We start from the raw sequence: 26,082 nt of genomic DNA, 5'->3' as shown, positions 1-26,082 counted from the left end.
CACTCTTGCTGGCTGTACAATGCCTGAGTTGCTAATCAAACTCAAAGTCATCTGGCTGTAGTCAAGGCTTTATCCCTCTGTGCCACGACAGATTATAGGGTCCTTATGCACTGTTTACATCTGGCTGAAACCACTAACTCACATCTCATAGTGCCATACCTCTCAACCTCTTATCACAAGAAATCTGGGCATAGCCAAAAATAATGGGGTGCAAAGGCCCAAAAATAGGGACAGTCCTTAAACATTGCTCTTAAACAATTAGAAAGTTGATGGAAATACAAATGTTGTATCTGCATACATTTTCTGAAGGCTATTATGTCTGCAACTTAAATGCCTGCCATTATTTAGTGACTTCAATCCTCAGTGAGTTGCCATAGAACCAGAAATTTTATGAAGAATAGACCAAAAATATGGGGTAAAAATATGGACAACTGAAATGTTGTTCCTGACTCACGTGTCTTAGGTACCAGGACAGCACCAATGTACAAGAGAGTTTAGAGGAGGTTAGGGACTGCTGTTAATAAAAAACATATGGTCATCTAGATCATTTCCATATGGTGGGGAAAGATGGGTAAATAAAAGTGACAATGCTTAGCCTACTTAGATGTACTTTTGCAAACCATTTTGATAACATTAGCCTCAAAAACTATCTGTGATCAGTAGAAATTAACTTGGAGGAAAAAAAGAAAAATAAAAGAAAACACACAAATAATGAGTGACTTACCTATCAAATGTGTTCACCGTGGGGAACACTAATGTGACATGAGGAGAATCAGGGGAAATAGTGGCACAGTCTCGATGGGAGCCAACATCATTCTGCAGTACCAAGGATCTATTAGTGCCTTATCTGATATGTAATCAAGTTGGATTTGTAAAGTACTGCACATAGAATTTTAAAGATAGCAAGATAATATGATCATTTTTTATATATATGATAATATTTTATGTGATAGAAAATTTCTATATATATAGGAAATACATATATTTAATATTTTAGTAAGATATGTTGCTTTGTTTTATTTCATTTTGTTATAAATGTTGATATAGCTGCTTTAACCTATGTCAATAGATTAAGTAAACAGAAGTGACATACTGAGACTTCTGCTGTAAACAAAAAAGCCAATGCTTTATTATTTAATTGTTCATCTATCAAGTAATTAATATCATTGCTTGATTGTTTAATTACATGGCTTAGTTGAGTATATAAGCAGAAGGGTTTTACTTAAAAAATGTAACCTGATGAAGCATACTTGACGTATGTGAAAGCGCTCGTTTGTTTTTTCTGTCTTGTGAATAAAAGTTTTATTCTACATCGTGGTGGATTCCCTGGTCTTCATCTAGAGTTTAGAGGAGGTTAGGGACTGCTGTTAATAAAAAACATATGGTCATCTAGATCATTTCCATATGGTGGGGAAAGATGGGTAAATAAAAGTGACAATGCTTAGCCTACTTAGATGTACTTTTGCAAACCATTTTGATAACATTAGCCTCAAAAACTATCTGTGATCAGTAGAAATTAACTTGGAGGAAAAAAAGAAAAATAAAAGAAAACACACAAATAATGAGTGACTTACCTATCAAATGTGTTCACCGTGGGGAACACTAATGTGACATGAGGAGAATCAGGGGAAATAGTGGCACAGTCTCGATGGGAGCCAACATCATTCTGCAGTACCAAGGATCTACCTACAACTACAAATGTACATCAGATCAGTAACACACAACATTACCTTTGTTAGCTGTAAGTTAATAAACACGAATTACTACAGAACATTGGGCAGCTTATTACAGTGAAACATTTCACACTGTTGCTGAGATCCTAGGATTCACTGACCATACCTATAATAATTCTGTACTGCTCTCTTACTAGATCTGCAAACGCCTTTTGCATTAAAAGTCCTGTGCATTGGAACTCTCTCCCAGTTGACATCAGATGTCATACAATGGCTATGTCTTCATCCCAGCTAAGAGTTTTCCTTCAACAGAAGGCAAATTGCTACTCTGACTTCTGCATTACCCAATACATGTCTGCAAGATCTGGTCTGAGGAAACTCTTATAATCTTGACAGCAACATTTTATTTTGTGTATTACTATTTGAATATTTTATGAACAGTGCCTGAAGCCACTGTGTACTTATTTTGTTTGCATATTACATATTATTATTATATACATGCTTTATATTTCATAAGAAGCAGTGAGTGAAGAGGGCATGATGGTTCAGCTCACTTGTCTAAACAAGTCATCAAACACACACAAACAGACACATATAAATATATCATTGCTTTACGCTTTTCTTCTCCTGGAAACACCCTTAAAAGTTCTAGTGACTACTTCCAGCGGAGGAATCCTGTTTCATACTGAGTGTCAAATTAGGAAGAAAGGAGCCTGTGCATGAATCCTTCCATTACCTTTCTAGAATGCTGCTATGAAATTACATCTTCTGTGCATGAAATTACTTTATTCCATAGATTCATTGGTGTATACTACGTTAGCAACCACTAGGGCCTTTATAAATCCAGCCACGCAACACAATGTCTTCCTTTGTATCTTGGATGTTTTTATTAGGAAGGGGTATGTTAGGACATTACTAAACATTATATTTAGGGACTATGTTAGTTGGATTCAATTTCCTGACTGCCTCTGTCCACCAGAGACATGGTGGCCAGTCCAGGGGTAAATTTTTGATTTCCCATCTACTGATCAAGGCTATACTTGAATAGGGTTAGGGAGTGATTCTGCTTCACAAGGATGGGGATCCTTTCCCAGAGAATAAGGCTACCCTGAGAAACATATCTGTTTCACCAACATGCCCTATTTTTGTCACAAGCAAAATTTAAATTCTTACAACTAGTTCTGATGCTGTAAATTATGTGGATATGCAGAGGATCCATCAGAGCTGGATCCAAGGATGTCTTGTATGCCAGATATAGATTTCCTCTCAGTAGTCTGTATGAGACTGAGTAGAGAGATAAGGCTTTAAGGTTGTTAGTGTATGTTAAAGGTTTAAAAATGTCTTTGTTGTAAATAAGTAAAAAGTAGAAAAATAAAGTAGTTACTATGTATGCTTGGCATCCATATTATGTGACTATAACTGTTCCTTGACTAGTACAGCTGCAAGGAAAACTGCAGATAAGAATGACTCCCTAATTCCTGAAGGATGTCAGACAAATAACCTTGAAACAGGATAAAAATCAGCTTATCAGCAGACTACATGACATCAAGCAAATACCAAACTATTGACTTTGAGAGATTACTTGGACAAACAGGATCCAAATAATGTAGCAAAAACTGTATACAAGGACTGTAAAACTAAATGTTGTTCTGGGTATTTGTAGGAATACGGTTCCGAGGTAAATGAAGAATCATCACCTGTATTTGTAATAAAAAGCAAACCTTGTACAGTAAAAAGCTGTAAGCTGTAATGTGTGGTACGTGTCGTTTATTATACAAGTACATTGCTTTATTAGTAACTGCACTGAAACTGGTTTAAGTACTGTAAAGTATATTTTGCTAACATTTATCAAGGATGATCTGCATAGGACAATGTGTTTATTCCCTGGAGTCTTTTGGTAAGGGACCTTTGCAGGCTTTCCAGCTGTTGCACATGCCTGGTCAAGTACATGCAGAAGGGGGCATGATATTCAATGATGAGTCTGGTGACGGCCGAGTAAAGTGGCACCATAACTTTCTTGGACCTGGATACCATGCTCCTGCTTACAAGTTGAGCAACACAGAATGAATTTTTACTACCTTGGCCACATGTTGGTCAAAGGCCAGGTTACTATTTGCATAATTTCCCAGATCCCTGACTATTGGGTCAAGTCTTAGAGGTGTTTTATCGATGACATAATTTCCTTCGGTAGCCAATTTCCCATAAGATACTATAATGCATTTCTTGGCATTGAGTTTTAAGCTGTGACTTTGGTGCCAGTTGTTTGTCTGTGTTACAACCTCTTGCAAGAAGTTGGTTTCATGGGGGGAGTCTATGACAGCTCCTAGTTTGCAATCATCTGTAAACTTGGTCAGCCAAAAAGGCCCCTGACATTAGCCTTGATCTCAGAGAAGTAGATACCAAAGATAAGCGGGCCCAGCACAGAGCCCTGAGGGACACCACTGGTCACTGGTCTCTTTATGGAGGTGGTCTTACCAGTCCTGACTTCCTGGGTGCTATCTGTGAAACAGCTGGCAATCCAGCATATTAGGCAGGGGTTTATGCCTAATTCAGTGAGTTTGTTAATGATGCTCGAATGGGGTATTGTATTAAATGCCTCAGCCAGGTCAAGGTAGGTGGTATGCAACATTTTCCTGTCATCCATTGCCTTGGTGACCTTTTCAAAGAAATCCACCAGGTTTAGTAGGCATACCATTCCTTTGACGAAATCAGATTGGGTTGAGGCCCATGTCTGAAGGTTAACTATGTCTTTATTGATCATTTCCATGATGATTCTTTCCATGGCTTTGCATATAAGACTAGTCAGACTAATGGGTCTGTAGTATCTGGGGTCAGTTGGTGGTCCTCCAGTATGAAGATGGATGACTGTTGCAGTCCTCCACTCATGTGGGACAAAGCATATTTTGAAACTATAGTTAAACAGTGACTCCAGTGGCCATGATAGGTCATGTTTCAATCTATTTAAGAGGCATCCTGAAATACTGTCACAACCCATTGAGGCTGTGTTTTTGGCCTTAGCTAATGCCACCAGGAGCTACTCCCTGATAATAGCTGGGGAAAGGGGTTATGCTTCTAGGTATTTCTTGCGGAGTGGCTAAAGGTGAGTTGGGGTTAAAGTTTGAGCTGAATTTGTCACCCAGCGGGTTTGCTATGTCACTTTGCTCAATGAAAGTGGCACCACTGGTCACCAGTATGACACACTGCTATAAACTGCCTTTGAGGTTTTGGACTTAGCAGTAGAAGGCCTTGTGGTTGTCTTTTACCTGGAAGGCAATTTAAACCTCAAAACTGGCTTTGCTGCACTTGATTAGTCTTCTTCATTTCATGTTTGCTGAGAGAGTTCTTATCTTTATGGAAGATGGTTTTCTTGATTTTTTCCATGACTTTTTTTTCCTTTTGTTGTAAAACCTTTTTGGATTAAGATTCTACCAGTGTGGTTTGTTTTTTTGGGTTTGTTTTGGGCTTACCTCTGCCTCTATGCAGCCATTGACCAGGTTGTACAGGGACCCTGTGAACAATTCTGCATAGGTTGCTGTGAGCACTGGGTTAAGAGGGGCACAGAATTTTGACAGACTAGAACTTAATAGGAGATAGTTTGCTTTGGTATAGCTCCTAACTGTTACAGGGCTTACTGGGGTTACCAAGTTGATTTTTATTTTGAAAGAGACAGCTGCGTGATCAGTGAGAACATAACTTGGGGGGTACCAGGTCCAGTGTTTTAGGGCCTCTGGAGGGTGTGTGTGTACTACTTGGTCAAGAGTGTTTGTGTTAATAAAGTCCAGGAATCTTTGCACCTGCAAGTTTGAGGCCATGTGCATTTCCCAGTCTATAGAGGGGTAGTTAAAGTCCCTCATGAATAGGGTATTTGGTTGGATGGTGAGTGCCTCCAGTATGTCTAAGTATGAGTTAAGGGTTTCTTGGGACAGAGAAAGTGGCCTACAATTTGCTAGACTATAGGACTTAGACTATGGTGATTTGCATGTGGATATACTCCAGGGAATCATCCTGTTTAACCAACCTAGAGCTGTACTTGTTATTGTAGACTGAGACCCCTTCACCTTTAGTCCCTGTCTGTGTAGTTGATAGTCTAAATGTGAGTGTAGTTGATGGTCTAAATGTGAGGAAGGCACTAAAACCCTGCACTGTAGCTTTAAACTGTGTATCAGTAACAGCACAAATATCTACATTTTCTTGGGAGAAAAGAGCTTGAAGGGTGTGGAGTTTCTTGCCACTGAGCAGTAACACTTTAAGATTTCTTTTGGCTTTATTTGCTATGTCACTAGGTCTGTAAATCTGGCTGATTTGTATACACAGGTAGGTATTATGTTTCATCTATGCAGTCCAGGTGCCTACATACCACAGAGGTGATTCCCAGCTTACCTTCATGTGTAATCCATCTAGGGATTAATGGTATGCAGCTCATAGCTTATCAGTCTCTGTACCTAAAGCTTGCAGGTTGGGCACTAAGTTCATACCTGCAAACAAGGACAGGTGGCTGTCCAAGGTGGTGGAGATGTGGTAGTTCTAGTGCCCCATCTTTTGGATGAGATGTTAAGCCAACTTCATTTTTTACCACATCTGGTGCAGTTCTGTTGCATAACTCCTCAACACAGTAGGTGATTTTCTCACTGTCTTAGACAACAACCCCTTCTTATAAAACTGCTATATGCATTTTTTTTACTGTGTATGAATGAAAGCACGCAGACATACCATAGGCAATATCACTACCAGTATATGCACCACATGGTAAACTGTTTTGATAAAAGAAGGGTGCTTTGTAATAACACTGAATTTGCTTTGTTATACATGGGTATATACAAACTGCTTGATTCAGAGTAGCTTGGTATTGGTATAGAACTCAGAAAGATGACTCTAAATGAAATCTTCATGAATAATTAATAAGGAATGAAATCTTCATGAATAATTAATAAGGTGGCTTATTTACTAGTGATGCTAAACTAATCTGTAGGGTGACTTAGTACAAGCTTTCCACTGTTTGCATGCTGTCTCACCTTATGATCTGACACTGGAGGTAGGTATGGATATTTTTATTTTTATTATTATAAAATAAATGTTGTCAATTTGCATCTGGCATTTTCTGTACCTGCACAGGGTAATTATAACAATAACGCTTCTCTATTATTTATAGACGTCATTCAACCCATTTGAGTTCCAGCTTTTTGCAACCATTTAAAACCAAGGCAGCATACGCAGCCTTGCACCATTACAAACAGAGCAGTTTGCATATATTCTGAGATTGCAATGGTTTAATAAGAGTAAGGCAATGTGTGATCTCGGCCAGAGACATTAAAACTGACTCAAAATTCTGACAAATGTTCTGACATTACTTCAGTGCTAATCCTGACCTTGGAGTTAAAATGGTAGAAACGGGTGAAGAGGCTTTGCCCCTGTATATGGAAGATATACTGAAGTCTTTCTGTGATAATATGCTGTACTTTATATATCTCTATATCTATCTATCTATCTATCTATCTATCTATCTATCTATCTATCTATCTATCTATCTATCTAACTATCTATCTATTATTACTGTTATTTTTTCAGTTGTCTTTCGTATCAGTTTGTTAACATGGGGTAATGTGACTGCAGTGGATTTTTCATGTTTTATTTTACTGGACTGAATACTTGGCCCTTTTAATAGCCAGGTTTCAAAACTGGAATCCTGCATAGCTCCATCTCAAAACCCGGATATTTAGTGAGTTATGGCTGTGCACAAAATGTGAGTGCTGCACCAGAAATCTCTGTCATAACCTGAAGCTCTGATTTTCCCTAATCATGTTTTTAATCTTGGGTGGGTTCAGGCTGTGAATAAATGGCTTCTGCTGATTTCTAAGGTGATCTGCTGAGTGACAAACTGAACAGCACTCTACCACTTAATGCTTGTTCTGTTTCACATGTTGTCCCTGGGATTAGGCACATCTTTCTGTGAATTATACCCAGGGTTTGCATACACCCAGCAGCTCCTGGAAATCATTTACAAGAGGTTCTTGGTATTCTGACTGCAAGTGTCTGTATTCACCCAGTGTAGCTGCATTCTTTTTTCTTGTTTTTCACTGCCGTAGCTCAAAGATGCAGTGATTCAATTGCTCTTGTATATATCTGTAACCTTTACAGGAGATCCAAAGTGTACTATCAGGCAGTGTCCACTAGGTGTCACTCAGGGATGTAAAAGATCCCATGACACTTCTTGAAAAGAGAACAATTTCCCCAGTTGTTGTTGTCTTTCGGCTTTTCCTGGTTAGGGGTCGCCACAGCGGAACTCCGGTCCACTAATGATTGGCAGTAGATTTTCACAAATGCCGAGGTGCCAGCTCGACATTCAACCTTCAATGGAGGCACGCCCATTTACGCATGTCTTTTGAACGCCCACCCAACCATGGGGAGGACATGCAGACTCCACAAAGAAGGCACTCCCCGCACTCCAGCGGGGAATCGAACGGGAGAACCTCTTGCTGTGAGGCAACAACACTACCGCTGCACCACCGCGGAAGTAGAACAATTTCCCCAGTACTCTGGCTAAATCACCACTAGTGAGTATGATATCTAGCTGTGGTCTCACCCTGAAAATAAGTTGTGATTAGGGGGGCTAACCCAATAAACAAAATTTAAATAAATACACTGCATATCCTTGAAAGATAAAAGAGTCTAGGCTACAACCCACAGTCATACCTCTTAACCTCTTAGAGCAAGAAATCTAGCCAAAGCCTCAAATAATAGGTTCATAGGTTCATACTAGGCTATCTGCCCTAGGGCATTTATAAGCCTAGCCAGAGTGTGTTTGGCTTTCGCCACCCATTTTAAATGAATTTTGCTATGCCCTTTTTCGAGGTTAGTATACTGTGCCTCTGTCTAACAGTGACACAGAAGTGATACCCGGGGTAAACCTACGATCTCCCATCCACTCATCAAGATTCCTCTTGAAGAGAGTCAGTGAGGGACTCTGCCTAACCTGGACTGGGATTTTATTCCAGAGTGAAGGGAGCCTCTGGGTTATGAATCTGTCCCTCCAGCATGTCCTATTTATTTCAGTGCTGAGGTTCAAGTCTCTCAAGCACGTAGCTCGATGGGATTTGGATTTTCTGAGGTGCAGCATGTCCATTAATTCCGGGTTGGACATGGCTTTATACGTCAGGCACAGATCGCCTCTGAGCAGGCGGTATGCCACTGAGTAGAGCTGGAGTTTCTTTAACCGGGCAGCATATGGCATCTGTTTGAGCCCTTTGATCCTCTTGGTGAGGTACTTTTGGGGTCTTTCCAGTTGCTGCAGGTGTCTGGTAAGGTACATCCCAAAAGGGGCATTGTACTCAATTATGGGCCTGATGAGGGATGGGTAAAGAGGCATGATGACCTCCCTGATCTAGATGTGAATCCCTTCATGATTAGGTGGGCTATATAAAATGTTTTTCTAACCACTTTGGCCACGTGGTTGTCAAATGAGAGATTGCTATCAACTTGGGTCCCCAGGTCCCTAATTACTTCTTCTGTACTTAATGGATTACCACCTATGTGGTAATTTGTGGGCACTTTGTTTTTGCCAAAGGGGATGACTATACACTTTTTGGCATTTAGCTTGAGGCCATGGCTCTGGCACCAGTTGTCTGTTTCTATGAGGCCCTTTTGGAGGATGCTTGTGTCGGCTGGAGAGTCTATTATGGCGCCCAGTTTGCAGTCATCTGCGAACTTGGTCAGCCACAGTCCTTCCATGTTGGCCTGTACCTCCGAGAAATATATACCAAACAAGAGAGGTCCCAGGGCTGAGCCTTGTGGGACGCCACTTGTAACTGGTTTGCAGTCTGACATGGCTCCAGCAATTCTAACCATGTGGGTTCTGTCCTTGAGCCAGTTTGCAACCCATCTAGTGACATAGGGGTTTATATTTAAGCTGGTGAGCTTATCTATAATGCCTGAGTGGGGTATTGTATCGAAGGCTTTTGCGAGGTCCAGGTAGGCTGTGTGGACCACCTTCCCCTCATCAATGGCCTTGGTGACTGTTTCAAAGAAATTGACCAGGTTTAAGAGGCAGGATCTGCCCTTAACAAAGCCGAACTGGGTAGGATCCAGTGTCTGTAGGTCCCCAATATCTTTATTTATGAGGTCCATGACGATCCTTTCCATAACTTTGCAGACCAAGCTAGTCAGGCTTATGGGGCGATAGTTCCCAGGATCCGTTGAGGCACCACCTTTGTGGAGAGGAACCACTGTTGCTGTACGCCACTCTTTGGGTACATATCCTATAGTAAGGCTGAGACTGAACAGTAGTTTTAGGTTTGGGTTTAGGTCTTCTTGGAGTTCATGTAGGACACAGCCCGGGACACCGTCTGGTCCCATTGATGCTGTGTTTTTTGCTTTGGAGAGGGCGGCCCTTACCTGAGCATCTGAGATGTCAGGGGGGCAGCACTCTGCTGGGATAGATATTTGCCCTTTTGGTAGGGAGGGGGGGGGGAAGTTTGCACTGAACCTGTCAGCTAGGATGTTGGCAATGTCTGTAGGTTCGGTGTATTTTTTGTCATTTTGGACTAATTCTGAGCATATCTGGGAATTCCCACCCAGGTTCCTAACATAACTACAGAAAGCCTTGTGATTATCCTTAGTGTCCTGTGCAATTTTTCTCTCGAAGCTGGCCTTAGACGATTTTATGAGTGCCCATAGTTTTTTGCTAATACTGATCAGAGATGCCTTCCCTTTTTGGGATTTTGCTCTATCATGTAGTAGCTTCCTCCTTCTATTGTATAGTTTGTTTATGGCTGGGGTCCACCAGACAGGACGTCTGCCTTTGGAGGATTCGGTCTTGGTTTTATTTGGGATTGCATGATCCATGCATTCCTGAAGGTGTTCATTGAATGTGTTTATAAAGGATTCTGCGGTCTGGGCCGTATTTTCCACAGGCCCGGGGGCTTTGAAGCATTCCACCTCGGTTTTGAGGGGTGTGAAATTTGCTTTAGAGAAGTTTTTCACTGTGGTTTTCTGGGCAGGGGGTGGGGTCGGGATGTGAATATCCAGTGAGATTAGTTTATGGCCTGATCTTACCAGTGAGGGATACACTTCTGGTCCGGAGCATAGAGTCCCCATGTTGGTGATGATCAGGTCCAGTATGTTTTCCCCTCTTGTGGGAGTAGTAACAAGTTGTTCCATAGCATTTGAGTTTATAAATTCTAGGAACCTTTGGGCTAGGGTGTTGGAGCTAGATTAATGCTCCCAGTCTATGTTTGGGTAGTTGAAGTCGCCCAATATAATGGTGTATGGAGAGACCTTCATATCTTCCAGTGTTCTCAGGAAGGCCGAGTGGGGTTCCTGGGTTTGGGACGGTGGTCTGTAGCAGGTTATAAACTGGAAGGCAGTTTTACCCACTGTTAGTTGCACATGGATAGTCTCTGATGCTTTGTGCTGTGCCACCAGCCTGGAGGTGTGGATATCTTTGACGAATATTGATACTCCCCCTCCTTTTGTGGTTCGGTCCAAGTTTTGGGGCCGAAAAGCATGGTATGAGGTATAACCTGGTAGTGGGGGATTAAGGGCCCAAAAATAGGGATAGGTTTTAAATATTGTTCTTATAATCTTGACAATTGCTATAATAACAGGATTTGTGCTACCATACATTTTCTGAAGGATATGAATTCTGAATCTCAAATGTATGTCATTATCTAGTGACTTCAATCTGCAATGATTTGCCAGAAACAACAAAAACATGAGGCAAAAATCTGGACATTCTGCAAAAATCTGGACAGTTGAGAGGTATGCCAGCAGTGGTCTTGATCCCATTATAGCTCTTAACCTTTTCACCTCTACCCTGTTTAACACACAAAACTCACTTTTCCTTACCTCCCCAAGAAGACTCAGAGTAAATGTATGCCCTTAACTAAGTTCTGATCTGTTAAAATTAACAAGACATGCATATGGTCCCTGGAAGTCCTGGGAAAAAAGGTCCTAGCAACCAACACCTTCACGAAAAGTAAAAGAAATCTCTTAGAAAATACATTAGAATATGAATAAATACAGCTAAATCACAATATTTTCATCAAAAAAATTAACCTTTACTAGTAAACCTCAACTCTTTTGGAACGAAATAAAACATCTTACCGGATGCATCACTCACAGCACCTCTACTACTTCTGACCCTCTTGCCATTACCAGCTCAAGCTTCACTGAAAGATACAAAGACTTCTTTAAGTCCTCTATTAGATTTATAATAGATAACATTAAACCACTCCCCGGCCCAGAACAGGTCAAGTTGAAAGGGACTCCACAACCTAGTTTTAGCCCTTAGCTGAGTGGCAGTTACATTCTGCTTCTCAAAAATCATGTCCAGCATGGAAAAAAAACTTGAAAAATCTAAAATTTTCTTCAGCCAAATTCAGCATCCTTCAACCCACCTTCTTTAGGAAAGCCACTAACTCCACTGCTGTGCCACTTACCCACACTTTTCCTCTCTCTTTTACATGAGGGATTGTTCCAGCTTCCTACAAACCTTCTATTATTCTCCTTCAGAAGGTCCCCTTACCTAAAGACTTCAAAAACTAGAGACCTATTCCTAATCTATGCCCCACTACAAAAATCTTTGCAAAACTTCTTTATGAACAACTTCTCAAACACTAATAACTATGTCATGCTATCAGATGAATAGCACAGATTTCAAAATGCCTTGAGTACCACCACTGCTCTATTTTCTGCAACCAATAATGTTAACTGCAGTATAAATGATAGTCATATAAGACAAGAGTTCTTGTGGATATGACTTATGCCTTTCAGTCATGAAATTTTCTTGCAACAACTCAGAAAGTATAACTTTGATGAAAGCAGCATTCTTCTTCTTCTTCTTCTTTCGGCTTTTCCCGGCTAGGGGTCACCACAGCAAATCACCAGTCTGCTCATAATTGGCAGTGGAGTTTTTATGGTGTTGAGTTGCCAGCCTGGCACCCAACCTTCCACAGAAGGCACACACATGCACGCACTCATGCCTAGGGCCAATTTAGAGTGTCCAATCTACCTACAGCATGTCTTTGGGATGTGGGAGGAAACCAGAGCACCCGGAGGAAACCCAAGCGACCACATGGAGGACATGCAGACTCCGCACAGAAGGCACCCCAGCCGAGGATTGAACTGGAGAACCTCTTGCTATGAGGCGGCAATGCTAACCGCTGCACCATCGTGGCCGCCCATCAGCAATGTAAGCATTCTAAATGGTCTAATTCCATCATCTGGGCAGGGGGATGACTGAGCTGCATCACCATGGTGACCCATAATGCCCTCCCTTTACAAAACCATGTTTCTGCACACTTGCTATGAAAGGTCACCACCCATTGGTGGCTTGGTGAGCTTAATGGCTGCCTCAGGTTACCCCGTGTCATTCCCCCCATAGGAGGGGGCGGTGTGTGTGTGTGTGTGTGTGTGTGTGTGTGTGTGTGTGTGTGTGTGTGTGTGTGTGTGTGTGTGTGTGTGATGAAAGCAGCATTACATGGTTTAAATGATCTAATGGATTGATCCTTCCTAATGTATACTAAAAATAAATACTCAGCAAAAGATAGACTCGGTACCGGAGTTCTACAAGGTTCAGTTTTGGGGCCTCTTCTTTTCTCACAGTTTATTAATTATATAACAGAAGACCTCCCTAGACACTTAATATCACCCCATCTGATGATGATATTTTACTTTTAAAGCCAATAAACCATATATAAACCTATAAGCACAAATACAGGAAAATGTCTTCAGATGTTGCCAGAGGACATCAAACAACAAACTGCTTCCCAACCCTACAAAAACAAATGTAATGTTATTTACTTTTTTTCCAAAAGAATAGCAAGACTTCCATGTTTCTGAAAGACACCACAGATAATACAATCAAGCTGCAAGGGCTGTGAGAGTGCCACTGGTGAATAACTGAACACAATTTTGGAATGGATTTCTTAGTTTAAGGTGTAGATGCTTCCATTATTTTTTATTTTGTTTTTGTTATATTACATTGTGCTTTATTTTAAATTTACCTTATTTTCTTCTTGGTGCTTCAAGAGTTCTTGGCTAGGCTTGGTTAGAAATACATTCCTTTTCCATTCATTGATTGAAAAAGAATTACATCGAGCTAATTAGCAGGAGGAGCTAACAAGCAGGATTTCTTATTTAGTTGTGAGAGTACTGCTGGTGTGTGACTGCACTGAATTTTGGATAGATTTTTTTTTTAATTTAAGGTTTGGTTACTTCTACTATTTTATTTTACTTTTTTTTATTTTGTCTCTTATACTACAGTTTGTTTTATTTAAAATTTTGATTTAGCTTAATTTTATTTTCTTTGAGTTTTACAAATTCTTGGCTAGGATCAGTTAGTAAAACATTCTTTTAAATTCACTGATGGAAAAGGAATTATATATAGATAATTAGTGGGGGAGGTGAGAAATCATATTTCTTATTTACCTGCATTCCTATTTAGGTGCAATTGCTGTGCTCTACGAGTATTGCTGATGTGTGACTGTACTGAATTTTAGCCACTCACTCACGTAGTCCTTGTACTTTTAAAGTCGGTGGCTTTTGCTCTGCCTGTCCCTACTGTAAACTTTATTTTGGAATCTCTTCCCATTCTTATTTCACTTGCTCATTCTACCGGCCACTGAAAGATAAAACTGGGAAGGCCCTCTCCTTCGACTCTAAAAGCTTGAGTTAACCTCGGTTTCATATCATCCCACTCACAGTGCATACTGCAAAACTCAGAGCATCAATCCATTTTCTTCCATCTTACTTTTACAATCTATAACATCTGGGACTTGATTACCACTGATTATCACTGGAGATCCTAGGAATCAGCATGGGATTAGTGCTTCTGTTTTGTACCTGGAAGAAATGGCAGAGCGATATTATTTCATACAGTTTATAGAGATTACCAATCACTTGCTAGCCTAGAAACTGCTTTTCAGGAATCAGTGTGGGATTAGTGATTTTGTTTTTCTCTTGGACACAAAGAGGGAAGGAGCCAAGGGATATTATTTCCCAGCCTTCCTAGAGATCACCAGTCACTGGATAGCCTGAAATTGTTTCTTCTTAGGATCCATCTGCAGCTTTGTTTCTGGTGAGAGAAGGAGTAGAGAGGCACTGATTCCTGTTGGTGTCTGATTGAATAGTGTGTATGGGGCTTCATTGAGTGGTTTGGTTGCAGTTTTGCTAAGAATCTCTTTGAGGTCTTTGTGCACCTTGGCTTCTGTTACATCCAGCTGCCGATGTACATTCTATCCAGGTTATCTACCAAGAGAAGAGTATAGCAAGTGTACTAAACCCAGCAACATCTGACTTAATACTCCTTCTAAGAAAGCAGCTCAGGTGTAATGCTACTCTTTTGTTTCTGATGAGAGAAGGAGCTAAGGATTCCTAGCTGCAAGCAGCTGTGTTGAGACCAGCACTAAATCCACCACAAACCAGATAACACTGCCAGTAATCAAGTACAGATGTTATAGGTGCTACTCTGCCTTCAGCCCACATTAGCAAGCACATAAAACCATGCATTTGCACTTTCCAACCACCACAGTAGCCAGCTTGGATAGAATGGGTACCCATCTTTACTGTCAACTGTCTATTACTTAAACAAACTGACACAGTGTGTAAGAGATGCAGTTATTTAAGGGTATTGCAAGTGAGGCCCATAAAACACAGGTGGCAGTGGTGGTGGTGCAGCAGTTAGCATTGCTGCCTCACAGCAAGAGGTTCTCTGGTTCGATCCTCGGATGGGGTGTCTTCTGTGTGGAGTCTGCATGTCCTCCCTGTGGTCGCATGGGTTTCCTCCAGGTGCTCTAGTTTCCTCTCACACTCCAAAGACATGCAGTAGGTGGACTGGACACTCTAAATTGGTCATAGGTGTGAGTGTGTGTGCAAGTGAGTGGTATGGGCAAATTACCATGGCAAGGCTAGCCACCTGGTGATATAAACCTTGGCTCAAGATGACTGTCACTGTTAAAGTGACACCCTGACCCCATATGCAAAATGGGAAAAAGAGGTTGAGGATGGATGGATGGAATGCAGGTAAAATGCTCACATCAGGAAACTACAAATAAGAAGCAGATTGCTACTACCACACAACAAACTAACCCTATCACACACACATATCAGAACAGACAAATAGAGATACATATGCTGAGGTTCTTAAAATTAATACACCCAAACCACAAAGGCCTCCTAAATGTCACCTAAGAAACAAGTTTCCTCAGCAACCTCACAAACGCACAACACAGGCAGCAGCCACCTTGAAACATACATCTAAGGGTTACAGTTTAAAGGCTCATAAGGCAGACATCCACACAATCCAATATTCTTGACATGGGTGACTCCGTTGTGAGGCTTACCACTCACTAGGCTGTGCAAGGACAGGGTCACGGTCAGTCGCCTATCAGGTGCCAGGACTCACCACATCATGCAGGCACTTATGTCCTTGCACCACAAGAGCACATATGACAAAGTCATAGTACATGTGGGTGTAAATTACTTGAGATGTACCTCCCTGGACTATATGAATATAGGCATGATGGAGCTCTTATAATATGTGCCAGAGGCAGGTATGAACCTAGCCTTGAGCAGCATTTTATGGTCACAAAGAATGATGCCATAATATAAGCAAAAGATTAGTGACATGAGCAATTGACTTAGCTTGTTGTATCATTCATAGGAGGTACAATATGTATCAGCCTGCTGCTTTTCCAGAGGTTGGCTAAAACCTTGTTCATCCCCTTAATGCCTTTTTAGGTAATGTCAGTCCTCAAAAAGCTTTCAGCATAAGAAAACAGAGATAACATAATGGTATTGCTGTTCAACACTAGGAGCCTTAACAAGAAAACTCCACTTCCTATAAGCACTCCTTAACCTGGACAACATTGATATATGTATCTTCATGGAGACCTGATTCAAGACCATTGGGAGCACCCCAACTATGCAGAGTTTCAGTGCCTACCACATGTTCAGCCCACCGCACTAGATGAAGGTAGCAAAGGTGGCAGTCTCCCCATATTTGTAAAAAAAAAAAAAACACTGTCTCCAGATTACTTAGATAAGATAATGATCTGGAACTCCTCAACATTCCAACTTATCATTAACAAGAGCCCTTATCACATCATGGCTAACAATATGACCCTCTCTATGTCCCCTTCAGAACATAACTCCTACCTAACTAGTATGGAGTCCCAGTGCATTACGCCAAACACTATACACCAAGGAGACTTCAACTACCTCTCCATTGACTGTGAGACATAAATATCCTGTAACATGTATGCCCAGAGATTTCTGGAGCTTGTCAAAACAAATTCTTGGGATCAGCTAGTCTGCACCCCAACCAGGGGTGATAAAATCCTGGACTTTGTCCTCACCAGTGTAGGAAGGCTCTCCTCTCTACTGGTTGCAACTCCTTCCCTTGTCAAACTGGACCACAAATAAGACATATTCACCTTAAGACTGAAGCTAGATGCATCTTGTAATACCTTGGTATTCAGAGATTTTGTCATGATTAATCTACTGAAACACAATGATGACCTGGTTAACTTCAAAATCCCCTTGCAACTCAATGACCCCACTGCTTATATAGAATCCATTTACAGCCGAATTATATGAATATGTGAACAGCTGCACAGATGCATCTGTCCCCCCTCTGAAGTAAATACAATGCCAAATTCAAAAATAAACCCTTATAATGGAACCCGCATATAGACAGGTTTTATAATAAAAGAAAAAAAAAACTCATTGCACATAAAAAATAACTCTCAAGATGCAAAAAAATGTTTGCTAAACTTAAAGAACTCCGACCTTGATCAAATCAACCGAAACCCTATGTTTGTCTTTTCGGCTATTCCCAGTTAGGGGTCGCCACAGCGGAACTCTGCTCCACTAATGATTGGCAGTCAATTTTTATGGTGCCAAGTTGCCAGCCCGACGCCCAACCTTCAGCGAAGGCACGCCCATTCACGCATGTCTTTCGGAGGCCACTCGACCACGGGGAGGACATGCAGACTCCACACAGAAGGCACTCCCCACACACTAGCTGAGAATCGAACAGGAGAATCTCTTGCTGTGAGGCAACAATGCAACCGCTGTACCACCGTGGCTAAATCAACCAAAACCCTATATAAGGTAAAAATGGACACCCAGGTAAAGGACACCCACAAAGCCTTCTTTAACTACATTAAAAACATTTGGCATTATGCCCAGCACTGCACAAGAGTTAATAGTAAATTATATCACATACTCAAACCCAGATGACACAGCCAATTTATTTGCAGTTGTGCTTAGCTCTAACTTCACCCCTCTCCCCTCCAAAGATTCAAAGATTCAAAGAAACTTTATTGTCATTTAGGAAACAGAAGTGCTACAGGAGAAAACAAACACAAAAAGACAGACATGGTAGGTATTAAAGAAGAAATAATAACTATAGTACAAAACTAAACATCTAAGTAGCTGTCGCACATGCTTGTACACTATTTATTACATTGGACAACACTGACTACTAGATAATTAACACATGAAAAGTACACTATACACAGAGGTGAGATTGGGTGATATTACACATAAGGAAGTGACTGGAACTGCACTTAAATGAGAATATATTAATTTTAGTACGCAATAAATAAATAGAATTACTGTATGAAAAAAAGAAAAAGAATGAGAGAGTAACAATCTGTTATACCTTTGATACATCCAGAGTTATGTCTGCATTAATGAGTCTTACTGCAGTTGGATAAAAACTGATCATGAATCTGGAGGTCCTGCAGCAAATACTCCGTAACCTTCTACCAGATGCAAATTTAGTGAACCAAGCACATGTTGGATGAGAAGGGTCACTCAGTATTTTGCGGGACCTCTTTTTACATCTCAGTTCAAAGAGCTCCTGTAAGGTAGGAAGACACGTGCCCAGGATCTTAGAGCTCCTGTAAGGTAGGAAGACACGTGCCCACGATCTTTTCTGCTGTTCTTATTATTCTTTGCAGCTTCTTCCTTTCAGCCCTTGTGCTGTTACTGAACCATACAGTGCAGTTGCTGGTGATAATGCTCTCTGTAGAAGGTAATTAGAGCATTCATAGAGAGCTTTGCTTTTCTCAGCCTTCTTAGGAAGTGTAGTTACTGGTGGGCTTTTTTAATTAGCTGCTCTGTGTTTGTACTCCCAGAAAGATACTCTGATATATGTACCCCCAGGAACTTTGTAGTCTGGACTCTCTCCACTTCTTCACCATTGATCTTGAGGGGCAGGTTCACAGCAGAGCTATTTCTGAAGCCAATAATAATTTGTTTTGTTTTACTGATGTTCAGGTCCAAATTGCTGTTATTGCACCATTCAATCAGGGAGTGGACCTCATTCCTATACCCACTCTTGTCATCACCACTTATAAGTCCCACCACTGTTATGTCATCTGTGAATTTGATGATGTGGTTGTTGCTAGATTTCGCAGAGCAGTCATATTAAGGACTGTGAACTGTAGAGGACTCAGCACATAGCCCTGTGGTACTCCTGTGTTGATTGTAATACTCCCTGAAGTGTTGTTACCAGCACAGGTCCTTTGTGGTCTTCCAGTCAGGAAATCGAGGATCCAATTGCACAGCCTTTTATTTATGCCAAGGTTGATTAGCTTTTCTATAAGTTGCATTGGGATCACTATATTGAATGCCGAGCTGAAATCTATGAACAACAACCTGGCATAGTTGTTCTTCTCTTCAAGATTCTCCAATGTGAGGTGAAATGCCACCAAAATGGCATCAGCAGTTGATCTATTTGCCCATTAGGCAAACTGTAACAGGTCAAAAGATTGGGGTAGTAATGTAGTCAAATGCCTTTTAACCAGTCTTTTGAAGCATTTCATTACATTTGATGTAAGGGCCACCGCCTGTAATCATTTAGGCAGGTGGGATTAGCTTTTTTGGGCAGAGGGATTATGTTGGTAATTTGAATCATGCTGGTACTTTTCCTGGACAAGCGATGTACTGAAGATGTCCATCAGGACTATGGTCAGTTGGTCTGCACATCCTTTCAATACTTTCCCCAGAATGTTATCAGGGCCAGCAGCCTTCCTGGGGTTCACTTTCCTCAGTTGGTTCCTTACATCTACAGCGGTGAAGTTAAGTTTACTTCCTTTTGGTCATTGAGAAGCTTTACAGCCTCCTGGTTGTTTTTTCTCTTCAAACCTGCCATAAAATGTGTTTAGATTGTCCAGAAATTCAGTGCTATCATCACACTGAAACCAAAACCAAGAAAAAGTGATGTCCTTCTAACCAAACTCCGCAAAGACAAAACTGTTTTGTCTTTGTGGAGTTTGGTTAGAAGGATGTCTCCGCTTCCAGTTTTGTCTTTGTGAAGTATCATCACACTGAGCTGACTTGATCTTGTAGTCAGTTAGCTGTTGAATACCATGCCACAGGCTTCTTGAGTCTTTTGCATCCTCAAAGCATCCCTGGTATCCTCTTTCCATATTCCCTATTAGCTTCCTTGACACCCTTTTTTAGATTAGTCCTTGCCACACTTAGACCCTTCTTATGCTTTGCCCTGAAAGCAGTGTTTTTTTGCCCTTAGCAACTTGTACACCTTGCTGTTTAGCCATGTTTTTTGGTTGGCTCTTACTTTAATATTTTTGATGTTCATTATGCTCCATGCATTTGGATAGATAAGCCATAGTTGTCTCAGTATATTCATCTATGTTCACATGATTGTTCACCGTGGCTGCCTCCTTGAAGACATCCCAGTTTGTGGTTTCAAAGCAGTCTCTGAGACTTTCCATGGCTCCTTCATGCCAGACCCTAATTTGTTTCACAGTGGGCTTATCTCTGATCAAGAGAGGTTTATAAGCTGGTATTACTTTTATGGAGATGTGATCAGAGCCACACAGGGTTGGTTGTTGTACAGCTCTGTATGCCCCTTTTATGTTAGTGTAAGCCTTGTCCAAAGTATTTGCTCCCCTTGTGGGAAAATCCACAATTTGGTAGTAACAGGGAGCACCTCCCTGAGATCTGCTTTGTTGAAGTAACCAGCTATCATAAATGCACTGTCAGAATTATTGCATTGCAGCTCACATACAGTATTATGCAGTATACTCAGTGCTTCAGTGATGTTAGCACTTGGTGGTAGATATAAAGTTGCTGCATAGACACCACGGAATTCTCTTGGCACATAAAAAGGTCTGCATTTCAGTATGAGAAATTCCACGCTTACAGAGCAATGTTCATTCACAATGTTACAATTTTTGTACCAGCTATCATTCTCAAAATGCACACTCCAACTCCCTTAGCTTTTCCACACAGCTCTGAACAAAGTGAAACCATCAAGGCTTACAGCACTGTCATTAATCCTGTTATTTAGCCAAGTCTCTGTAAAGATTAACAGACATGAATTTCTCACCTTGTTTGTGGTGTTGAGCTCAAGCCTGAGAAAGTCCATCTTGCTGTCTAATGAGCATACATTTGCTAAATGAATTGAGGGAAGTGCAGGCCTGTGAGGGTTTGTTTTCAATCTGGCAGCAATTCCAGCTCTGCAGCCTCTTTTCCTGGTTCTGTTACATCTCTTCATTTTGGGTCTCATCCTGATTGTTCCCGAACCTTCCACTCCCTGATTTAGGTACTTTGAAGCTTGTTTAGTTAGGATGTTGAGTTCCAGCAGTTCTGTGAGTGTTATAGGCCCCAGATGCTCTGTAGTAAGCAGGGAATCCAGTCAGAATGATGGCACAATTGAATACTTGATTTTCAGAAGTTTCTTTCTGTTGTAAGTTACTGTAACATCATTTAAATGACTGGAAAATGATTTTCTTGTATTTTTGCCAGACAAATTAGACAGCTTAAGCAATCCTGTATCATGAGCTAACACAGCCGCAGCTTCCCTGAGCACTGCCATTTTTTTTTCATTTTTTTCAACATTTCCAGATCTCATACCTGCATCACCACCCCCCCAAATCTCCCATGAACAAGTCCTCAAGGTGAAGAATACTGCTTCTCTAGGCCAGATAACATACCAGGCTCCTTACTGACCAAGCCAAATCAGGACCTGTCAGACAGCCTGCAGAGGGTATTCAATGTCAGGCTCCAAACAGTCTTTGTGCTGGACAAACGGAGGACATCTTCTGTACCCCCTTGCTTATTAAAGGTCAGATAATGCAAGAGAAAAAAATCTTTCAAATTAAGTTAGATAAAAAAAACGACAACAAACAAAAAAAGAAAGATGAAATAGTAAGATTGTTTAAAATGCATAGGACATCAACAGAACCAGGAAATTTTAGACTCATAAGTAAGAATCCCTACGTATTTTTAAGGCTCTGCTTGCCTAGCCTTATAGTATAAGAGATAAGCTACTGCTCCAATAGGTATTAAACTAAACTTTGTGATTGTTACAGTAGAACCTATTGTAAGGGCCAGCACACCCGAGGACCCACCCCAGGCATTCAACAACTTTCTCACCTGTTTTCTTCTTTTTACCTCCTCTGTAGATGAAATGTAACTCCCTTCCTCCTCCACTAGAGGGCAGCAGAACTCTAAGCAAGTAAAGCTGCTTCTTACCTGCCTGACAAACTTCTGTAACCCTGTGGAGCAGCCTTCCTCTGTCTACCCTGCAAATACCCTTACTGGAAGTAATTACCCTCCACAGTCGGAAGGATAAACCACCTACCTTTATGTGCTGTTAGTATCATAACTGAACCTCTGGAAAGAATAGGAAAGAGGGACCTTTCTCTGTGCTTATTATACCTACACCCAAACCCTTATTTGTCTATCTTTAATACACCTGTCCTACACTTCCTTATTTCACTTGAAATCCAGTTACCTTTATTTACTCATATCTGCTACCTTTCCTTCCCCTTTTACATCCTTTCTTTAAGCATACCACTCTATTGCCTTTTACTACATAACTCTAGAAAATATTCTTACCTTCCCTAAGCTTGTAGAACATAGTTGTACTGTATGACTGATTGCCTCCAGCCTCTAGCTGTAACCTGCTCCGTTCGCCCTGCGGGCTCACTCTGCTCCCCTACCCTACCCCCAATTCCCACCCACCCCCAGTGCCCTTAACCTTATACCTCACTTACCACACCCCCTCCCTCATCCCACAAATCACACTCAGCAATCAATTTACTAATACTTCCACACCCATCCTGTTATTCCACTACCTCCATAAACTGTCTCTATAGTAACTCACCACACCCTTCTTCCTTAACCACTATCTTTGTCCCCTCCCCCTTTACTCTGTTCTCTTTCATTATTCCCCTTGTTTCTTACATTCCATTCAATTTCCTAGAACCTCTTACATTAAATCTCCAAAAATGACTCTAACTGTAAAATCAAAATTTACTAAAACCCTACTCTTAAGCATAATTTCAACTACCCTGACCTATGCCTACATACTTACCTAATTTGAAAAAACATACTATAACCACTTTAACTACTCCCATTAACAGACAATAATTCACAATTCTGTCTTCCCTAAAAGTAAACTTAACATTACCTCAACTTCCAGCTACCTACTACCTAAATACCATAGACTCTCCCACATTAAATACCATACAGCTACTATAACAACAGTGAAATATCTAACAATCATTATTAATAACCCCACATCAAGACTTTGTAAGCCCACCTTAAAAGATGGTGACATACACCACAACCCTGGCCCTACAAATCCACCTACCCTGATTACCCAGCCCAAACTCCCCAACTCTTTGCTAATAGGACATCTAAATATCCGTAGTGTTAATAACAAAGTAACCCAACTTCATGCCCTTCTAGATACCCATAGCTTTGACATCCTCTGTCTAACAGAAACATGTTTAAAGCCAAAGACAATGAAATCATTCCCCAAGGATACAATATACTAAGACTAGACCATATAAAAAGTAAGGGTGGTGGAGTTGCAGTCTTATTCAAAGAAGGACTTCAAATCTCCACCTTACCATTTGACCCACCACAAGATAGTAAAGCTGAAGTACTTGTCACTAAATTTCAAATAAACCATAGCAAATCTTTATATATTATCTGCATCTACCTTCCACCTGGTAATAATATTAGCACCATAGAAAACATCCTAAGCTGGGTGTCCTCTACATACCCCCAAGAAACTATTATACTTGGTGATTTTAATACTGATTGGAAAACTGTCAAAGCTGATACTCCCTCCTCCCATATCAACCTTCATGGTTTCAGTCAAACTATCATAACCTCTACCAGAATCAACAAACCAAATAAAAAAGAGAGCATCCTAGACTGGATTCTTATAAATAGACAAAAACAAACTTACAACACAGGAACTCTACCAGATGATGTTATTGATCATACTTTAACCTATATCCTTAGGCATAAAAATGATATCTCTAATCCCCCCATCTATAGAAACATACATACCAATAAACACTTCAACCCAACATTATTCCAAAATGAACTAAGTGCTTGTAACTGGAACCCTCTAAAAACTCTACCACTTCAAGAAGCTGTTGACTATCTAAACTCCAATTTCCTATCTATCCTTGACAGGCATGCACCCAAAAGGACCATTAGAATGAAAGCCAAACCAGCCCCCTGGCTTACTAATGAAACCAAACAAAAGATCTTACTTAGAAATAAAATCTGGGCAAAGTGGAGAGCTAACAAAAATATTTCTGATCAACAACTTTTTAAGCAACTGAGAAATACTACAAAAAAGGCAATACTCACAGACAAAAAGAACTACTACTGTAAAATACAGCAAAATTACCAAATAACCCCCAGATGTTTTGGTCTAGTGTATATAAACTCCTTTCCCCAGGGCACTCCCATACACCTATCCCATTTCAGGCAGACCCTAACACCCCCACCAAACAACCAATGCCTTTAACTCCTTCTTTACAGAAACCATACAAATACTAGCTAACTAACTTATTCCAGACAGCTCAAACCTTGCCACGTCCATACCTAGTACTCTACCAGTATTCTCTATTCAACCAATATCTACCACTTTCATCTACAAACTCATCCAAAAACTTAGTCCTTGTACCCCTTCTGCTGACCAGTTACCTTCTGAATACCTCCAAAAAGCAGCCAAAGTAATTTCCTATCCTATATCCATCCTCATAAACAGAACCATTAAGGAAGGTTACATTCCAAACATCTGGAAAATCTCCCATATCATTCCCCTTCACAAAGGTGGCAACTCAAATGAATACTCAAACTATCGACCAATAGCACTCTTATCACCCTTAGCAAAAATCATGGAAAAATGCATTCATCATCAACTTTTAAACCATTTAACACAAAATAACATAATAGCTAAATGTCAGCATGGTTTTAGGCCATCTCATAGTACCACAACCGCTCTATTATCTTTACAGATGTTATAAATAGAAATCGTAATAACAACAACCTCTCATCTGCACTCTTTATTGACCTCTCCAAAGCTTTCAACATGGTTAACCATGGACTTCTGAATAACATTCTTGAATCCTTCTCTCTTGACTCTTTAGCTATTAAATGGTTCAGGTCCTACCTAACCAATAGACAACAAGCAGTTCTCTGGGCAAATAATATATCATCCCTTCTACCTGTTACACTGGGAGTCCCTCAGGGCTCCATTCTAGGCCCACTTCTTTTTTCTCTTTTTATTAACGACCTGCATGTAGCAATCCCACCGGCCACCTGCATTTAATATGCAGATGATTCAACATTAATTTTCTCAGCAACCTCACTATCTGCACTACATTCCCTGACTCAGAATGTATTTAACACAGTAGAAACATGGTTCACAAAACGTTGTCTCCTTCTTAATGCGAAAAAAACCAAGCTCCTTCTCTTTACACCCTCTAATAAGTCTACCCTAATTGATTTCTCTGTCATTTCCAATAATAGCACAATCATACACCCTGACTCTGCAACTAAACTGTTAGGAATTACTATTGATAACAACCTTACATTTGATAGTCACATAAATAACACCATTAAAAATGTCAACAGGAAAATTGGCTCCTTATATCGAATCAAAACTTTCTTAACTCCAACAGCTAAAACCAAAATTGCTCATTCCCATTTAATTTCCACTCTTCTTTATGCCTCTCCCATATACACCAACCTCAAAAAGAATAACCTTGTCAAACTACAGTATGCCTATAACAGCATTGCCAGATTTGCCACTGGTAACCCCTTTCGAACTCACCACTGTCTAAATCTAAAGCAGCTTGGCTGGCTTGAACTTCAAAACCTTCTGAAAATCTCCCAACTAACCATGACCCACAAGATATTTTATCAACCTAATAGCACTCCTATACTATCCAATCTCATAATCCCTTATAAAAACCTAAACACTGTGTTCCTCTAACAAGCTTCTAGCTAGTATAACCAAAACTAATAACTTGGCTGGAGATTCCCTGTTTTCTAACACAGTGGGAAAAGACTGGAACCACCTTCCAAATGAACTAACAACACTTTCTTCTTTGCCTCTCTTTAA

General features: G+C 40.6%; 1 protein-coding gene across 1 annotated transcript in view; it reads right to left on the bottom strand.

Annotated features, from left to right (window-relative positions):
- The window catches only part of LOC122788835, an 829,367-nt gene that overhangs the window by 159,479 nt on the left and 643,806 nt on the right, over positions 1–26,082 (bottom strand). The window contains exon 7 of the mRNA XM_044055713.1: positions 1,575–1,692. Coding sequence (XP_043911648.1) covers positions 1,575–1,692 — 118 coding nt within the window. The remainder of the gene's footprint in view (positions 1–1,574; positions 1,693–26,082) is intronic.

This window comes from Protopterus annectens, chromosome 14.part0, assembly GCF_019279795.1.
Source record: "Protopterus annectens isolate FY-2018-M chromosome 14.part0, PAN1.0, whole genome shotgun sequence".
Lineage (NCBI taxonomy): Eukaryota > Metazoa > Chordata > Ceratodontiformes > Protopteridae > Protopterus > Protopterus annectens.
This window is presented reverse-complemented; position numbering and strand designations above follow the sequence as displayed.